The sequence below is a fragment of the Humulus lupulus genome, chromosome 2, assembly GCF_963169125.1.
Source record: "Humulus lupulus chromosome 2, drHumLupu1.1, whole genome shotgun sequence".
NCBI classification, from domain to species: domain Eukaryota; kingdom Viridiplantae; phylum Streptophyta; class Magnoliopsida; order Rosales; family Cannabaceae; genus Humulus; species Humulus lupulus.
The window spans coordinates 292,046,373-292,066,063 of record NC_084794.1 but is presented as its reverse complement, the minus strand read 5'-3'; the positions used below and the strand labels follow the sequence as shown (position 1 = coordinate 292,066,063).

Genomic DNA, 19,691 nt, shown 5'->3' with positions numbered 1-19,691 from the left:
AAATACCACAACTAGTGTGATAGTTCGTTTTTCTCTCCGAAATAAAATATATATAAAAGCATTTATCATAATATGATATAGTAGTTCTGTACATATATGTATATTTTTGTTTAAAAGGAAAGTTCAGTGCATGTATATTAATGCCGACGCAGTAAATTATTTTTGTGGAGTATCGACATTTGATGTACACACGTACCATATATTGACATTTAATGCGCAAATATATATAATTGCTAGAGTAAATAATTAAATACATTTATATATACAAGCTTATATACATGAAAATCTCTGTGTGTAGTTGGACCAACATATTTTATTTCTATAAGGAAATTATAATTTAATAAAATTATATTTATAAAAAATTAGAAATATGCATACTTAAATTTAAATTATATAATAATTGATTATAAAATATGTCAAATTCAATATATAAACATTAATAAATGAAAATAACATAAATGTATGGCTACAATGTTAATATTTATATAACACTTTAGAAATATACAAACTTATTTTACAAGTCTAAATTGATAATTAATTTTATCATGAATTTTTAGTATATATAAAATAGCATATTTCTTCTATATAAAAAATGTGTAGATAACGAAATTTTTTTGTTTTAACGGTTTTTTAATTTTTTTTGTTAAGTTTAATGAAATATTCTTATATATAATATAATATTTTTATATTTAACAGTAGATTGTAAACATGATTTAAATTTAAATAAATAAATAATTAAACAAATTAAAATAATATATTTTTGAGACATTTTACAATGATAATTATTTAAAAATAATAAAACCATACATTTTATAACTTAAATAAAATTTAATTATACTTAAACTTAATATTATATTAAACATATAATCTATAAACACAAACTTAAATAAAAATATGATATTTTTCATATATTTTATGATAATTTAAATAATTAAATCATATTTATTTAAAAATAATAAAAGCATAAATATCATTTTTTTTATCTTATAAATTTGTGTGATAGTTTGTTTTTTATCAAGTGATTGAAACTTTTTTTTCTTTATCAAATTCACCAAAGGACATTGCGAGATACATTAGAAACTAAAAATAGTTGATGTGTATATTATTGTCTACACTATATTTTTTTCTATTATTATTTAATTTCTATTATTTAATTTCTTTTAAAATATTATTGTATTTAATATATATGTCATGTAGATATATATATGTAAACGATGTGTTTAAATGTCATATAAGTAGAAATTATTGATATAAATATTTATATATACTATAGAACTATAATTCATTCTGTTATATATATATTTTAAAAAAATAGTGAATTAGTTTTTATTAAAATTATACAATGTTTACAATTTTAAAACTATACAAACGTGCATTGCACGTTGTTTCTACCTAGTATATATCTATTATATATAAAAAGTGTGTAGATAACGGAATTTCTTGGTTTTAACGGTTTTTTATTTTTTTAATATTAACTTTAACGGAATATTCTTATATCTAACAGAATATTCTTATATTTAACGGTAGTTTGTAAACATCTCTTAAACTTAAATAAAATAAAATAATTAATTAAAAAAATTTAAGATAAGATATTTTACAATGATAATTATTTTAAAATAATTAAACAAATTAAAATATGATATTTTTGAGATATTTTACAATGATAATTATTTAAAAATAATAAATGATTAAAAAAAATAAAACATAATATTTTTTAGATATTCTATAACGATAATTATTTTAAAATAATAAAATCATACATTTTATAACTTAAATAAAATTTAATTAAACTTAAACTTACTTATTAGAATAATATCATATTAAATATATAATATAATATAATATAATGTGAATTAGTAACAAATTACTTTTTTTTTTTTTAAAACTAGCCAGAAACTTAAATTTAAAATACACGTATAATATTTAATATTACATTAAACATATAATATATAATCTCTTGTTGTCACTCCCAAATTCAAAAACTAGAACATAAGCTTAAACCAAAATAAATAAATTATATGATTAAAATGTGATATTTATTTGAAATTTATATGACATTAATATAAATTTAATAAAAATAATTAATAAATTCTATAAATAAAACTAAGCAAACGTGCATGTTGCACGTTGCTTGTATCTAGTATATATAAATATTTACAATTATTATTGTGTGGAGGCATATTTTCTAAAGACGAGACAAAAAAATATTATAACTTATTATAATATAGAGTTTATTCTCTTTTATAACTAGTACCAAATTAAAGCTAATTAAAACTTTTTATATATCACTATATAAAAGTTATTCCGATATAAAATAACACTTTATCGGTTTTATAACATATTTCCATATAAATTATAATCATGTATATAGGCTTATATAAGAATCAATCAACTACGGTCTATATAGAATTAGGTTTTGGGGGGGGGGCCGAGAGAGCACACAGTTACATAAATAAGTAGTAAAATACTATATTAATTACTGCTTTGAGTTATCACAAAAACAGATGTATAAAATATAATAATGTAATATCAATTATAGATAGAGAAAGAGATCGATCGAACCCTATTAATAATGATATGTCTCATTTTTTTCTCTCTCTCATTATATATATAATACAGTGATCTTCAAGCTACCTTTATATATTTATATCTAAATAAATATAATATATATATAGTGTATATACGAGAGAGAGATGTATATTTGTTGGTAGGACATTGTTTGGTTAGGGTTCATTAATGGCTTCTGATGCAAAGAGCGTCACATTAAATGAAATCACACTATAATAATATAATAGTTCAGAGCTTTCAAAACGAGGATTTTTATTTGGCATTTTAAATTATTAAAATTAAATTTAAATTTAATAATTATTAAATATTAAATATTGACGATATTTTATAATAATTATTAAATTTAAATATTGAATTATACCCGTAACAATAAGTCACGTAGGGAACTCGACTCAAAATTGACCGACATTAATTCATTATTTTAAGTAAAAAAAAAAATTGACCCACATTCACTGAAAAGTAAAGGTTTTATTCATATTTTTAAGTAAAGAAAAAATAAAAATTGTTGAAAATTATAGGTGAAAAGAATGAGATGGATGTAGAAAAAGAGGAGGAAAAAGTCAAAATCCAAATCTAATGCAGAGACGAAGCTAAGCGTGGGCGGTTGGCCAGGAATAAATTATCTGCCAAATGACAGATGAACCTCATTTACTACATCCAAGCGTGACAGTTGGGTGACCTATATATCTTCCCTTCGAATCCATTAATTATTATTATTATTTTTATTTGTATTATTACTTTATTTAACTATATAAATGTCACTCCTTAGTTGCACTGGTGCTACTACTTGTTCACAGCTAGTGAGCTCTCTCTCTCTCTCTCTCGCTCTCGATCGAGCTTTATATCTCAAAACTCCAGTGTTCTTTCAATCTCATTTCATAGTGTGATCTTATATATATATATATATATATATATATCTTCTCGTGTTAAACGACAATGAGGGTTGTTGTCGTTTCTTTCTTGTGTGTTTTTCTTGTTTGTGGTTTGGTCGTAGCCGATCATGGAGGTGGTAAGGTTGAAGAGGATAAGCATTTGTTCCCTCGTCCGCTTTTTCTCAAACCTCATTTCAAACCTCCTCTTCATAAACCTCATGGTCTAGGCCGTGGGATTTACAAGAAGGGTTTTAGGCATGGAATTGGTGGTGGACTTGGTGGCGGCGGCGGGCTCGGTGGTGGAGGTGGGCTCGGTGGTGGTGGAGGGCTAGGTGGCGGTGGTGGTCTAGGTGGTGGAGGTGGGCTTGGTGGTGGTGGTGGGCTAGGTGGTGGAGGTGGGCTTGGTGGTGGTGGTGGGCTTGGGGGTGGAGGTGGAGGTGGGCTTGGTGGAGGTGGAGGTGGCGGTTTAGGTCACGGTGGTGGGCTTGGTGGAGGCGGTGGTTTAGGGCATGGTGGTGGGCTCGGGGGTGGTGGTGGTCTTGGTGGAGGACACGGTGGTGGACTAGGCGGCGGTGGTGGTCTTGGAGGAGGACACGGTGGTGGTCTTGGTGGTGGTGGTGGTCTAGGAGGAGGACATGGTGGTGGACTAGGAGGTGGTGGTGGTCTTGGAGGAGGACACGGAGGTGGACTAGGAGGTGGTGGTGGTCTCGGAGGAGGGCACGGAGGTGGACTGGGAGGTGGTGGAGGCCTTGGCGGGGGTGGGGGGGTAGGCGGTGGAGTTGGTGGTGGTGGTGGATTTGGAGGTGGTGCAGGTGGAGGCTTCGGCGGTGGTGCAGGTGGAGGTGGAGGTGGTGGTTTTGGTGGAGGAGGTGGTGTGGGTGGTGGGGCAGGATTTGGAGCTGGTGGAGGTGTTGGTGGCGGCGGAGGATTTGGTGGTGGAGGTGGTTTCGGCGGTGGCCACTGATCAAAACTGCAATGCATGGTACTGAGGAAGGATCATATATATATATATGTTAATATAGCGTTTTAGGTTCATGATTCTTTATCTTTATTATTCAGAGAAAAAGCAATTAATGTATTAAGTACGTATCGAACCTTGTTTAATATTATCAGTAGTTATATATAGAACTCAAATGCATGCAATGGTGGATCAGTTTTTCCTTAGTCCTTTATATTAGGGAACAATTAAGAGTGTGTTCCTCTCCGCTACAATGGAATCATATATCTAAACTTGTTATGTTTTCGTTAATATAAATAAGATTGGTTGTTCTGATATTTTTATTTCTTTTCTTCTTTCTATTCTATATATATATTATATTATATTATACGTCCATTTATCATATAGGTTTTATTTTGTTATAATTTCTCTAATTTATACACACGTACGTACACTTGAGTCCCTTTAATCTAGTCATAATACAATTTTTTTTGTTTAGTTAACACGTTGTAATGTTACTCGTATATACATACTTGTCGTGATTAACTTACTTCATCCAACCAATGCAGAATTTTTACATTCTGCTGTATAAATTTGAAGACTGTCCTACGTGGACATGCAAAAGCAGAGAGAAAAAAGTAAAATGGCAAATTAATTAATTGTTTCACTAAAATAATAAAAGCCACTCAACAACCAATGCGCGTTTCACCATGTATAAATGAGAATGGCTTTCAATCACTATATATCGGTCCCACTTATATGTAAAATAACGATATTCTTTATAAATATATACATATAATAAATATGAGGCATTTCTTACCTATTATTTTCTTTATATTTTCAGTATAGTAATAAGCTGTAGTTTTATTTTATTTTTTATACGGCGTGTATATTATAATTATAATGAATTTACGTAAATTTTTAAGAAATTTTAAATAATGTAAAATATTGAAATTAATATTGATCAATATAATTGTGTTTGTTTTGTTTTTTATAAGTGCATAAAAAATATTGTTTTCATTCTAATTTTAATGTCTTAAATTATTTATAACTTTCTAAAAAAGAAATTTTCGCTAGCTAGAAAAATTTCCTATGCCACTTTTACAGAACCCAATGGTAAAATCTTCCAATAAATATATATATATATATATTTATATTTATGCCACTAGGATATGCTATCAACCTGAAGGAATTAATATGATATCTTTTGATAGAAGCAAGCAAGTAGGCATAAATAGCTCTTTATTAGAGATCACCCACCATTTATGTTTTTTTTTTTTTATATAGATTTAAATATTTTGGTTTCTGTTAATTTTCAATCAAAATTTGAAAAATTTTCATTTAGTAAATTGGTAAAAAGTATACTATTAGCTCAATAGAATTTCAATCATAAATTATATTTTGAGTTAAGTTTATAATCTCATTTGATAAATTGCTTCTGGGTTAGCTTTCACATACCTTTAAAACTAATTGACAGGAAAATTCCTTTATGTTAGTTTTTAAATTGAAGAAAAAGACAAATATATATATATATATTTAAAAAAGAAAGCAAATGAATCAATAAAATTTGAAAGTAGAGAATGACTTAATTAGTATTTTGAAAAAAAATCGAGTGAAAATTTGAACAAATTTTATTTTAGAGAATCTAAAATTTGATTAAAAAGTATAATACAATTTTGGCAACTTTAATAAGTCTCTAATATTAATATAAAAAGTTTTGTATATAATATTGTGAAGTATAATCCATATGAAAATCAGAAATAGAACTATTTTTACTATGTTTTAAAAGTTAGTTAAAAAGGTTGTTATTAGTCAGTTGAGGTCATAAGTCGGTTGGCTAAGTTTTGTAAAGCTATATAAGCTGTGTTATTAAGACATTAAAAGGTAGTGTGTGTGAGAAAAAAGGAGTGCTGAGACCTGAGATTGATAGAAAGACAGACAAAGAGGTAGACCAAGATTCAAGAAGAAAGGTGCTTCTTAACCATGGCATTCATGGTGGATCGACAAGCTTAAAGAAAGTCAGATTGGTGGTGTTCTGTCTTATGATTGATGAGTAACACTGTATAGCTTGTATTGGTGTTTGTAATCAACCTTTTGATATTGGAGAAACTCCTTGAGGGAGAGCTGGAATAGGACTCACATTGAGATCCGAACCAAGATAATTTCTTGTGTTCATTTGCTTTATTTTTATTGCTGTTTTCATTTACTTAGCATCTGCTTTAGAAATATTGAGTTACATTGATTCTTTTCATTAGTTTTGTTTGTTGGTTTGCTTTGAGTTTGTGTTGTAGGGATTCACAACAGTGTCATCAGAGCCAAGTTTCTTGGAGGATCCAAGACTCAACATCGAAGCAGTCAAGAATCAAGAAAGGTTGATCAATGGCTTCTTCATCAACCAGGTTTGATCTGGAGAGATTTGATGGATCAGGGGATTTCAGCCTTTGGAAAGAAAAGATGATGGCAATCTTAATCTACCAGAAGTTAGATTCAACACTTGAGGAAAAACCTGAAAAATTTGAAAAGGAAGGAGATGCAACAAAGAAAAGTGAAGCTGAAACCATAATGAAACAAGCTCGATCAGCAATAATAATGAATCTTGCTGATAATGTTCTGAGACAAGTCATAGGGGAGAAGACAGCTTTGGGAATCTGGGGAAAATTGCAGCAATTGTACATGGCAAAGTCAACAGCAACCAAAATTTTCTTGAAAGGGAAGTTCTATGGTTTTAAAATGAATGCTGCTATTTCTTTGGAACAGAACTTAGATGATCTTAATAAAATTGTGTTGTCTTTGACTAACATGGGAGAAACAATCAAAGAAGAAGATCAAGCTGTGATTATATTGAATGCTTTGCCTGATCAATTCAAGGAAATGAGAACTGTAATAATGTACAGTAGAGACACCCTCACCCTTGAAGATATAATGAGCACACTGAGATCGAGGGATGCAGAATTAAATTGGAAAAAGGCAGCAAAACAGGAAGCTAGAACTGAGGAGGCATTGACTGTTCGAGGAAGACAACCAAGAAGAGGAAATTCAAGATTCAGAGAGAACTCTAAGCCAAGATACAACTCAAGAACAAGAGGGTACAACAGATCGAAGTCCAGACCAAGAGAAACTAGGAAATGCCATCACTGTGGCAAAACAGGTCATCTAATAAGGCACTGCTGGGAACTCAGAGATAAGAAAAAGCAGAATAAGGATGAGGAAGAAAAAGGAAGCGACTCTAATGCAGCTGTTGATGACAATTACAGTTCAGATGGAGATGTTTTTGTGGCTATTAATGATCTAAAGGAGTATGCAGATTTGGGGAAAGCTTGCACCAGTTCAAATTGTAAAGATGCTGATGAGTGGATTTTGGACAGTGGTTGTACTTACCACATGAGTCCAAACAAAGAATGGTTCAGTGAGTATACAAAGATTGATGGTGGAAATGTCATGATGGGAAATGATCACAAGTGTCAAGTTGTTGGTATCGGCTCAATTGCTTTAAGAAGCTATGATGGCACTATTAGAATACTCAGCAATGTTAGACATATTCCTGAGTTGAAAAGGAACTTGATCTCACTTGGTACCTTAGATGATGAAGGTTTAGAATACAAAACTGGTAAAGGTACAATGAGAATCACAAAAGGAGCACTTCTGGTCATGAGAGGCATCAAAAGAAATGGTTTATATTTTCTGGATGGGAAAACAATAACTCCAACACAAGCTGCACCAGTCACTAAGTGTAAAACAGATTCAAAAGTTTGGCATGCTAGATTGGGACACATAAGTGAACAAGGCCTGGTTGAACTATCAAAACAAAGTTTGCTTTTGAATTACACTCATGCAAATTTACCTTTTTGTGAGATCTGTGTGCAGGGAAAACAACACAAGATAAAATTTTCGAGAAGCAACTATAGAGCTAAACAAATTCTGGAATATCTACATGCTGATCTCTGGGGTGCAAGCAGAGTAAAAACTCCAGGTGGAAATCAATACTTCTTATCAATCATAGATGACTATAGCAGGAAGGTATGGGTTTTCTTATTAAAATACAAAAATGATTGTCTTGATAAGTTTAAAAACTGGAAAATTTTTGTTGAAAACCAAACTGATAAGAAAGTTAAAACATTGAGGACTGACAATGGACTTGAGTTTGTTAATGATGAATTCGATAAGCTATGTATAGAAACAGGTGTCAGAAGGCACAAGACAGTTGCTAAGAATCCACAACAGAATGGTGTTGCAGAAAGAATGAATCAGACACTACTCAACAAGGTCAGATGTATTTTGTTAAATTCTGGTTTGCCTAAGAAATATTGGGGTGAAGCATTATATACTTCATGTTACTTAATAAACATAAGCCCAAGTAGAGTAATAGACCTTAAAACACCAGAAGAATTATGGAATAATAAACCACCATCATTAATGCATCTTAGAACCTTTGGTTGTGCTGCCTATGCACATACTGTAGGAGATAAACTTGGACCAAGATCTGTTAAATGTATCTTGTTAGGATATCAAATTGGTGTCAAGGGTTATAGATTATTTTCAACTGAAACTAATAAAGTCTTAGTCAGCAGAGATGTAGTCTTTAATGAAAATGATTTCCCTTTTAAAAGAAATGAGAAAGGTATCTTGTCTGATGTTCCAGGTACAAATTCTCAAAGTGGAGTTCGGATTGAGGTGGAACCACTGCAGCATGCAAATTTAGATTCAAATGATCACACTGATGTAGATCAAGAAATTGAAGAAGAAGGTCAATCTGAGGACTTAGAAGGCTACCAGTTAGCAAGAGACAGAACAAGAAGGGAAATAAGACCTCCTGCCAGATATGGTGAAGCTGACATTATTGCTTATGCTTTTGCTATAGCAAAGGAATCAAAAGAAGTTGTGCCAAACAACTATCAGGAAGCTTTAAAATGCAGACACTCAATGAAGTGGAAATCAGCTATGAATGAAGAAATTGCCTCATTAAAGAAGAATGAAACATGGTCATTAGTCTTGAAACCAGAAAGGCAAAAGATTATTGGATGCAGATGGCTTTTCAGAGTTAAAGATGGTATAACAGAAGCTGAACCAAAAATTTACAAGGCCAGATTAGTTGCAAAGGGATTCAACCAAGTTGAAGGGGTGGACTACCAAGAAATATTCTCACCAGTTGTTAAAATGAAGACCATCAGAATGATGATTGCACTAGCTGTTCAACTCGACTGGGATATACAACAAATGGATGTAAAAACAGCATTTCTAAATGGGAAACTTGAAGAAACAGTGTACATGGATCAGCCTGAAGGATTCAAGGTGGAATCAAAAGAAGGGGAACTTGTTTGCCTATTAAAAAGATCACTATATGGTCTTAAACAATCTCCTAGGCAATGGTACAAGAAAATCGATTCAGTGATCACCAAGTTTGGACATATTAGATCTGTTTTTGACACATGTTTATATTTCACAAATTTGAAGTCTCAAGCTGCTACTTTTCTGTTAATCTATGTTGATGATCTACTAATCATGGGGAAAGATCAAAATCAGATAAGGAAACTCAAGTATGTTCTAAACAGTGAGTTCGAAATGAAGGATATGGGGGCAGCAAGGAAAATACTTGGCATTGAAATTCTGAGAAACAGGAAAGAAAAGAAACTGATGCTTACATAGAAGGCATACATCGAGAAAGTCATAAAGAAATTTAATATGGAAGGTGGAAAGGAGACCAAGATTCCTCTAGCTGGCCATTTTATTTTATCCTCTGAACAATCTCCAAAAGATGACATGTCAAAGAGAAAAATGGAAGAGATCCCTTATGCTAAAGCAATTGGCAGTGTGATGTATGCAATGATAAGCACAAGGCCAGACATTGCATATGTTGTTAGCACATTGAGCAGGTTTATGTCAAACCCTGGTGAAGATCATTGGAAAGGTTTGAAGTGGCTATTGAGATATCTGAAAACAACTTCAGATTATGGTTTGAAATTCGAAAAAGGAGGAGATGACTTGAAGTTAGAAGGATATGTAGATGCTGACTATGCCTCCAATAGAGATACCAGAAAATCAATGACCAGTTACTGTTTTATGCTGAATACATGCTGTATCAACTGGAAATCTCAGCAGCAACATGTTGTTGCATTATCCACCACTGAAGCAGAGTTCATGGCTGTTACAGAAGCCTTCAAAGAAGCAACATGGATCAAGGGTATTTTACAAGAAATCAGTATGCTAAAAGGTAGAGTTTATGTATTCTCGGACAGTCAATCAGCAATTCACTTGAGCAAGAATCCAGTTTACCATGAAAGATCCAAACACATTGACATAAGGATGTTTTGGATCAGAGACAATATAGAAGCTGGTGAAATCAATTTGGAAAAGGTGCCTACTGAAGAGAACCCTGCTGATGCAGGAACCAAAGTGCTGTCTGTGAGCAAGTTCAATCACTGTTTGGACTGGCTCAACCTTGGACCTGTTTGAGCAATCAGGTTCACTCCCTCAAGGACGAAGATACTTATAATTTTCTATGGATTAAGGTGGAATTTGTGAAGTATAATCCATATGAAAATCAGAAATAGAACTATTTTTACTATGTTTTAAAAGTTAGTTAAAAAGGTTGTTATTAGTCAGTTGAGGTCATAAGTCGGTTGGCTAAGTTTTGTAAAGCTATATAAGCTGTGTTATTAAGACATTAAAAGGTAGTGTGTGTGAGAAAAAGGGAGTGCTGAGACCTGAGATTGATAGAAAGACAGAGAAAGAGGTAGACCAAGATTCAAGAAGAAAGGTGCTTCTTAACCATGGCATTCATGGTGGATCGACAAGCTTAAAGAAAGTCAGATTGGTGGTGTTCTGTCTTATGATTGATGAGTAACACTGTATAGCTTGTATTGGTGTTTGTAATCAACCTTTTGATATTGGAGAAACTCCTTGAGGGAGAGCTGGAATAGGACTCACATTGAGATCCGAACCAGGATAATTTCTTGTGTTCATTTGCTTTATTTTTATTGCTGTTTTCATTTACTTAGCATCAGCTTTAGAAATATTGAGTTACATTGATTCTTTTCATTAGTTTTGTTTGTTGGTTTGCTTTGAGTCTGTATTGTTGGGATTCACAACAAGTATTTTTCTTCACCTTGAATTTTGGAATGACTTTCCTACTTAACATAGAATTTCATTTTTCTTGGACCTCTCGTTAAGAGAATGTGAAACTCAATTGTTTAAAGGGATTATAATTATTCTCAAATTAAACTAAAAAATTGTATTCACAAACCTTCAAGTCATCAAAAATAAATTTATTAAACATAAATTAGATTTGACATTCTCATTCCAACCAAACTAAACCTCCACACCAAACACTCCCGTAGATCTACAAATCAAATCTCTACTTCAGTAATTTTTAGCATAGTAAATGACCAAAGTACCCTATATCAGCAATACAATCACTACAACAAAATAGAGGTTTTATGACTTTAATTGGGAGACATTGGAAGTCTACAATGTCTCCCACTTAGTGAGACGTTGTTGCTAGGATCATTGTAGGTATATATCCCACGTCTCCCATTGGGAGACGTGCCTCACTTCCCACGTCTCCCACTGGGAGAGGTGGAAAGTCAAACGTTGACTTTCCACCTCTCCCATTGGGAGACGTGGGAAGTGACTCACCTCTCCCAATGGGAGACGTGGGAAGTCCCTAGGAGACATCCCACGTCTCCCATTGGGAGAGGTGAGTCACTTCCCACGTCTCCCAATGGGAGAGGTGGGAAGTCTCCCACCTCTCCCAACGGGAGACATTGAAAGTCTCCCACATTTAAAAAAAATAAATTAAATAAATTTATAATTAATATTATTTTAATTTGATTTAATAATTAATTAAATTGAAATAATATTAATTTAAATTGAAATAATATTAATTTAAATTGAAATTATTTTAATTTAAATTGAAATTATTTTAATCTAAATTGAAATTAATTTAATAATTAATTAAATTGAAATAATATTAATTTAAATTGAAATTATTTTAATCTAAATTTAAATTAATTAAATTGAAATAATATTAATTTAAATTGAAATAAAAAAATATATTTGTTAGATATATACAAGAAATACAATATTTGTTAGAAATATTCAAAATGAACAAATATTGCATTGTGTATGAAGAAAGAGTTAAAAAATTAAAAAAAAACCTATCAACGAGGTCGGTAACTTTGGATTATCGGCAACATATATGTCGCCCATTCTTGTCGCAACTCATCAATTTGTGCCTCTGTATATGATGTGCTTGTTAGCTGCAAGAAATATAAAGTAAAATATATTAATTAATTATTTGATTACATTTATAGTTTCAAAAATAATTTGTAAATTTTAATTAATAATACCGTTCTCAAGTAATGCCTGGGACTCGAATGTTCAATCAAGTAATGCCCGTTCTCAACTAATCGTTTATTATCCTAAATAATATCGGGCAGCATTTCCCCTATAATAGTGACCTAACCATCTGCATGTGAATAATAAAACAAACAATTCAAACAACATACAATAAGTTTCTTCCTTATAGAATGCCTATATAAAATTAATTGTTTATTATCCTAGATAAAATCGGGCAGCATTTCCCCTATAATAGTGACCTAACCATCTACATGTGAATAGCAAAACAAACAATTCAAACAACATACAATAAGTTTCTTCCTTATAGCTCCGCAGCACACAGTCAAATTTCTCAGAACCTACTTCACTAATACATACAAGTTCTCAACCTTCCGTTATCACCGCAGCACACAATTTTAATCTCAGAACCTACTTCACTATGGATGAATATTTAAGATATTCAAACTCTTCTAACATTTGTTTAATAATATTAAAAGTAGAAGTAAGAGAATATATATTTACCTCTTGCAATTAATAATTCAAAAGCTAGCAAAATTACTTCAAGTAGTAATCGAATTCGCTATTAAATCCACAAACCAATATAAATAAATTAATAAATAATAAATAAAATATCACTAAATATCTAGCAATATATAACTTATTATTATAATTTTAGAAACTTAATTACCTCAAATGTGTGATTGATAGTTATAGAAGTTTTGATGCAAAGTACTCTCTAAAATCTCACCACCAAAATCACAACCTACGAAATTAAATTAATTAATATGTTAAACATTACTAAACAAATATCACTAAATTCCTAATAAGTAATTGATTGGTAAACAAATAAAAAAAAAACTCCAATGAGCCACTAATTATAACCTAAACAAAAAATCAATAAAAAATTTCATAACCTAAAATCTCAATAATCAACAAAAACATAAATTTTTGCATATATTTATATTTTTAAAATTATTTAATAAATTTATTTTAACATAATAACTATATATATAACAAAATGGTTAGAATTTAAAAAAAAAAAAGTTTAAATATACATACAAAAATATATCTAAATTTCGAAATAAATAATGATAAAAATTAAAAAAAATCATGAACATATATATTATAATGAAATATATACAATGTGATAGGTTAAATTAAAAAAAAACTATGAAATCTTAAATCTATAAAAAAACCTCCATGGAAAAACAAATAAATCTAACAATGTATAGAAAAAAATGCATAAAAATGTAAAATTAACACAAAATCATGTATATTACTCATCCTAATGCTAAACCTATGATTTTTTATCAAAATAATTAACTAAAATTCATAAAAATTAAAAAAAACTAACCTTGAAAACCCTAAAATCGCAGCCCCTTTCGTGCTCTCTGTTTGGTGTGCTCTCTCTGTTTGGTGTTATGAGGAAGAAGAAGACCCAAAATTCATTAAATGGCCAAGGGGACATCCAACGTCTCCCACTGGGAGACGTGGGACACGTGGCACGTCTCCCACTGGGAGACATTGAATGTATAGAGGGGTACATCCAACGTCTCCCATTGGGAGACGTGCCACGTGTCCCGCGTCTCCCAGTGGGAGACGTTGGATGTACCCCTCTATACATTCAATGTCTCCCAGTGGGAGACGTGCCACGTGTCCCACGTCTCCCAGTGGGAGACGTTGGATGTACCCCTCTATACATTCAATGTCTCCCAGTGGGAGACGTGCTACGTGTCCCACGTCTCCCAGTGGGAGACATTAGATGTCCCCCTGGCCACTTCTCAACCTATTTCCAACGTCTTCCACCATTTTTAATGTCTTCCAATTGTAGTCATTAATAAAAACTTTCAATGTCTTACACCATTAGACATTTAAAACCCCTGATAAGTTTTAATGTCTTACACCAATGGTGTAAGACATTGTAGGGAGTCATTGTATGTCAAATTTGTTGTAGTGAATCAACATATAAGAAAAATGTTTTTTCATTGTTATATCTACCTGATTAGACCAATGATGAATATAATTTATCATTGATTTACTGATCTAGAAGTATAATATTAGAGTGTTAACAATTAATTGATCAACTATTTATGTGATGAGAGTAAAATTATTGATTGTATTTATAGGTAGATTGAGTTAAATTTGATGGAACATAAGTATCGTACGAAACAGTTGCATGTATCTGTATCTCAATTATCGTAGGCATATCTCATCTTATCTATACATATACTCTGCCAACTGTCAATATATATATATAAATATATATATTACAATTTTGAAATATCTTTCATTAGTTTATATTTTTAAATATATATATTGAAGAAAACTTTATAAAAATATATGACATTATTTTTATTTTAAATGAAATACATGACATTATTATATATATAAATTTAAATACGGTTGGAAAAATAATTATGAAAAATACTTATATTTTTGTAAAAAAAATATGATGTGAAAAAATAAAAAATTAGAACTTACAATTTTGACTGAGAAAAATACATTATTTGTAACAACGATTTATTTTACAAAACTATTTTGTGAAATGTGAAATTAGTTAAATATTTTTGTAAGTAAAATTCTTGTAAAACAACTAGATTTGAAGAATATCTTCAATGCAAGATGTAAATTTTGTGCCAAAATTAACACAAAAAATGAGTTAATACAATATTTGGTCAAATATTTACAATTATACTCCAATGCACAAGATGCAAATTAACAAAAAAAAAAATCAATAATTCATTTAATATTTATTGAGAACATACAAATATTAATTTTTTTATTATCCAAATTATGTTACCAAGAAATTTTTCATTAAAAAAATAAATAAAAAATGATATATAGTTGGTCATTAATTTTGATCTACTCAATTATAATAATTAGTAACAATATGGTAAATAAAAAAAAATAGTATTTATTGATATGTCAAATTTGTCTCATGCTATATTTTGTGCCAAATTTTGTACAAATTTTATCATGTGCCAAAATTGACACACTTTTTTTAATATTATTAAAGTTATACTTTTTGTAAGATGTGTTAAATATAGCATTGCACTTGCTTTTTGACACTCACCCACAATGACCGACATCAAGTGAGGGTGACAGGGCTTGAGGATTGTAGGTTTCGACAACAGGCAAACACACCTGGCGGTATGTAACACATGTCGACATCAACAGTATATGGCAATGGATATTCTAGGGGTGTTCGTAGTGCGGGTGGTGCGATTTTTCTCTAATTTTTTAGACCACACCGCATATGCGGTTTGAACAATTTTTCAAACTGCAACCCACACCATATAGACCTCAAACCGCATCGCAAAAATGCGATGTGATGCAATGTGGTGTGGCGGTTTATACATATCGCCAAATAATTTAATAATTAAATATTATAATTAAGAAAGATTCATAATAAATCTTATAACCATAGAATGTTTAACAAAATAATTAAATGTACAACAAGCTAATAAACTTTAAGCAAAACAATAAAAATATAACAAACTAATAACAAAGAAAAAATGTAATGTAAAAGTAAATATTATTTTAATTAAGAATTAATATATTTAGATTGAAGTAGAATATGTGTTAGCATCCTATGAAATATTATATTTTTTATAGATATTGTGTATATTATATTATACTATATAAATATTTATGCATTAATTTTAAATGTAGTAAAATTGAAAAAAATAATATAAAAAAATTAATATGTATAATGATGCGGTGCGGTGTGGTTTGAATCGCATTTATAAACTTTAAAACCGCAAACTGCAGTGCACCGCGCAGTTTGGCAAAAATACAAACCGCAACACGAAGGGTTCTAAACCACAAATTGCAGTACGGTGTAGGCGGTTTATGCGGTGTGGGTGGTTTTATGAACACCCCTAGAATATTCCATGGAAGAAGAAGAGAGGGGAAAGAGGCACCGTACATTAATATTTTGTGGTACCATATATTTAAACATATATATATTTTTTAAATATATAGATATCAATTTGTGGTGGGAATTGTAATTATGACTATATTGCAATCAATAAAAATGCAGGACCCACTAGCTATAAAGGTGTAGAACTCGGAATCAAACCCTACATTCAATTTGAAAACCTAGAAAATTACTACTTTGCCCTCTTGCAGCTTAAACACAATATTAAGTTTAACTCTGAATTTTTTTCTTAAAAAGAAACTAAAAATAAGCCTACATGTTATTTTATATAGTAAAAAATGGCTCCTATTACCTATTATTAGTAAAAAAAAAATCTTGATAAATACAAAACTACTTTACTTAAAATGTGCTAATATATTTAATTTTTTATAAATATAATCTATAAAATTGAATAACAAAATATAAATTTAAAATAAACCTAGTTTAAAATTAAAACAAAAGTTAAAGTTTTATTATACATTTATACTAATATATGCCAGGTATAATTTAATTATGCCCAATTTAGGACAGATAATAATAAAAAAAACACATGTTGAAACAATACTACTTTTTTGTGCTCAATAATGCTAAATATTGCATTAACTTATATATTATACCATCTCTAATATTAGTGTAAATTTTTTTGCCAAATTTAACAAAAAAAAATCAATATTATACATATTTGTAATTTTATTTCAATATATGTGCAAGATATAAATTAACTCGAAAAGTTAATAATTATTAATGGTTATTTAATATTTTTTAAGAACATACAATTTTTTATTTTATTTCTTATTGTCTATATTATGGACTCCATTTTTTTATACAATTGTATGTGCTCAAAAAGTTAGTCATTAATTGTCAATTAATAAATGACACAACTAGTGGTCATGTGGTAAATAAAAAGATAAATTTATTGATATGGGAAATACCAAATTTGACCAATGTTATACTTTATGCTAAATATTAGAACTACATCATAGTGTGTGTGTTTTTTTAAATAATGTACTAAAATTTCTCAATGCATGCTTTTAAGTTGGAGATAGTAATATTGGTGTTGTTTGGTAATACTTAAAAAATTAATTTTTTATTTAATTAATTAAAAATTTGATAATTAAACATAAAATATGTCTGATAATTTTATTTTTATTTATTATTTTTTAAAATTTTAATTAAAATGCATTAAATTTTGAAAATATAATTTTTTCACTTTTAAAATTTTTTAAAACAATTTTCGACTTTTCCTTTCTTTTTTTTATTCTCTTATTCAAATCAATACCTCATATTGTTAAACAAAAAATAAAAATAAAAATTATCAAACGCGTTTATTATTTTTTATTTTTAAAAACAAAAATAGTTACCAAACATATTTATATTTTTTAAAAATAAAATTATACTTCTATTTTTGTATTTAAAAATTTCAAAAATAAAATTTTTACCAAACATAACTATTGTAATTAATTTATCATTTCTATTTATTAAATGTTATATTAGTTATTACTATAGATATAAGATGAGCTAATATAGGTAGGGTTGGGAAAACATTATTAATTATGTGAAAAAATTAGAACCTTGCCCCCTCTATATAAGCAAAGCAAGTAGTCCTCGCCCACTTCTTTGACTCTCTAAGAACGTGTGGTGTGTAAAGTACTTTATTTAATTATATTAGAACTACTAGTAAATTTAGATAATATTTAATGATAGATAACTAGTAATTTAACCAATATTTTTGTAAGAAAAATACAATGCCAGCTAGCTACAACATCGAGATTTTTTTTTTAGGAAATAAAATTAGACTAATAAGAATGAGACTGAGAAAATGAATATATAAATGAAATTAAATAAAATTTAATATGAATAAAAAAATTACTTAGAAAATTATTAAATTTTTTTCAAGTTTGCACTGAAATGTTATTTTCTTCCATTTTCAAATTGAATAGACATTTAAATTGTAGAAAAATTATTACAATGACATTCAAATACTCTAAAGTATAACAAAACAAAGTAATGAAATTAAAATTGATTATTTCCATTTCATTTTATTATTACTCTAAAATTGAATTATGTGCACTCAAATATTACATACATTAATATGACAGTTTAGCTTAATCAATCACATTTATTATCAAACTTGATATTCATTATTTTAAAAAGCAATACTGTATTATTTTTATGTAATATTTGAGTGCATATTTTTTTAATACAAATATCATTAGTCATAAAATATAGCACTGCATCGTGTGAAATCCTTTTTACGTACATGAAAAATGCCTCCCATGCACAATTATTTCCAAATCCCACGTAATATATGGTCAAAAGCTAGTCTCATCTTTTTGGGCATTTGAATTTAATCTCACATTACATTCTTAAAAAAACTTAAATTTATTATCATTAATTTTTCAATTCAATCCTGAATATGATCTTGTGGGTCTATTTTTGTGGAACTATTTTTTTTTTAATACTTAGGTACAGTCAGCTTTTGATATTTTAATAGATTTAAAATTTATTTTTAGAATATTTATTATTTTTTTGTGGCAATATTTATTGTTAATTAATATATACCAACTATTAAATTGTAAAAAAATCACTAATACAAGATAAAATTAAAAAATATTTCAATAAAAAATAATAGAAATTAATTTAAAGCCTATATAATAAAATCAGTATTTAATAGTTTAAATTAATTAAAATAATCTTTGGACTAAATTGAAAAGAAAAAAAACTTGCAGTTAATGTTTATTTTTAGGAATAGAGACAAACGCGACGTATTACTGAACCCAAATTGCCAAAATAGTATATCACTTTTTAAAAAAAAAGAAATAATAAAAATAAGACTATACCATGCGTGGAAGGTTAATAACAAATTTAACTTGCAATTAGTAGTAAATAATGAGAATATGAAAATAACTAATACAAATCGCTTTATTTTAATTTCACAAACATTTAGGTAATATTAATGGGGTTTAAAATAAAATATAGCACGGACATATCTCCACTGGAAAGATGCAAATATTATACTATATTTAGCACAAAATTCAATACTAATATATTTGGCACAACT

The 19,691-nt window shown here is 29.2% G+C and overlaps 2 protein-coding genes and 1 long non-coding RNA gene across 4 annotated transcripts; 2 read left to right on the top strand and 1 right to left on the bottom strand.

The window, feature by feature from the left end:
- Positions 1-3,340: 3,340 nt before the first annotated feature.
- LOC133819789 (glycine-rich protein 23-like) lies at positions 3,341-4,715 on the top strand. The gene has a single exon (XM_062253129.1). It carries the CDS (start codon positions 3,505-3,507, stop codon positions 4,402-4,404), a length of 900 nt encoding a protein of 299 aa, XP_062109113.1. The 5' UTR covers positions 3,341-3,504; the 3' UTR covers positions 4,405-4,715.
- Positions 4,716-10,056: 5,341 nt separating this feature from the next.
- LOC133815693 (secreted RxLR effector protein 161-like) lies at positions 10,057-10,827 on the top strand. The gene has a single exon (XM_062248502.1). It carries the CDS (start codon positions 10,057-10,059, stop codon positions 10,825-10,827), a length of 771 nt encoding a protein of 256 aa, XP_062104486.1.
- Positions 10,828-12,137: 1,310 nt separating this feature from the next.
- Positions 12,138-14,218, bottom strand: LOC133816792 (uncharacterized). Of its 2 annotated transcripts, XR_009885469.1 has the most exons (5): positions 14,066-14,218; positions 13,400-13,474; positions 13,234-13,291; positions 12,723-12,841; positions 12,138-12,632 (listed from the first exon to the last, which is right to left on the bottom strand). It is a non-coding gene; the product is annotated as an uncharacterized LOC133816792 (long non-coding RNA). The 2 variants fall into 2 exon arrangements; XR_009885468.1 differs by lacking the exon at positions 13,234-13,291 and having other exon boundaries at positions 14,066-14,214.
- Positions 14,219-19,691: the final 5,473 nt, after the last annotated feature.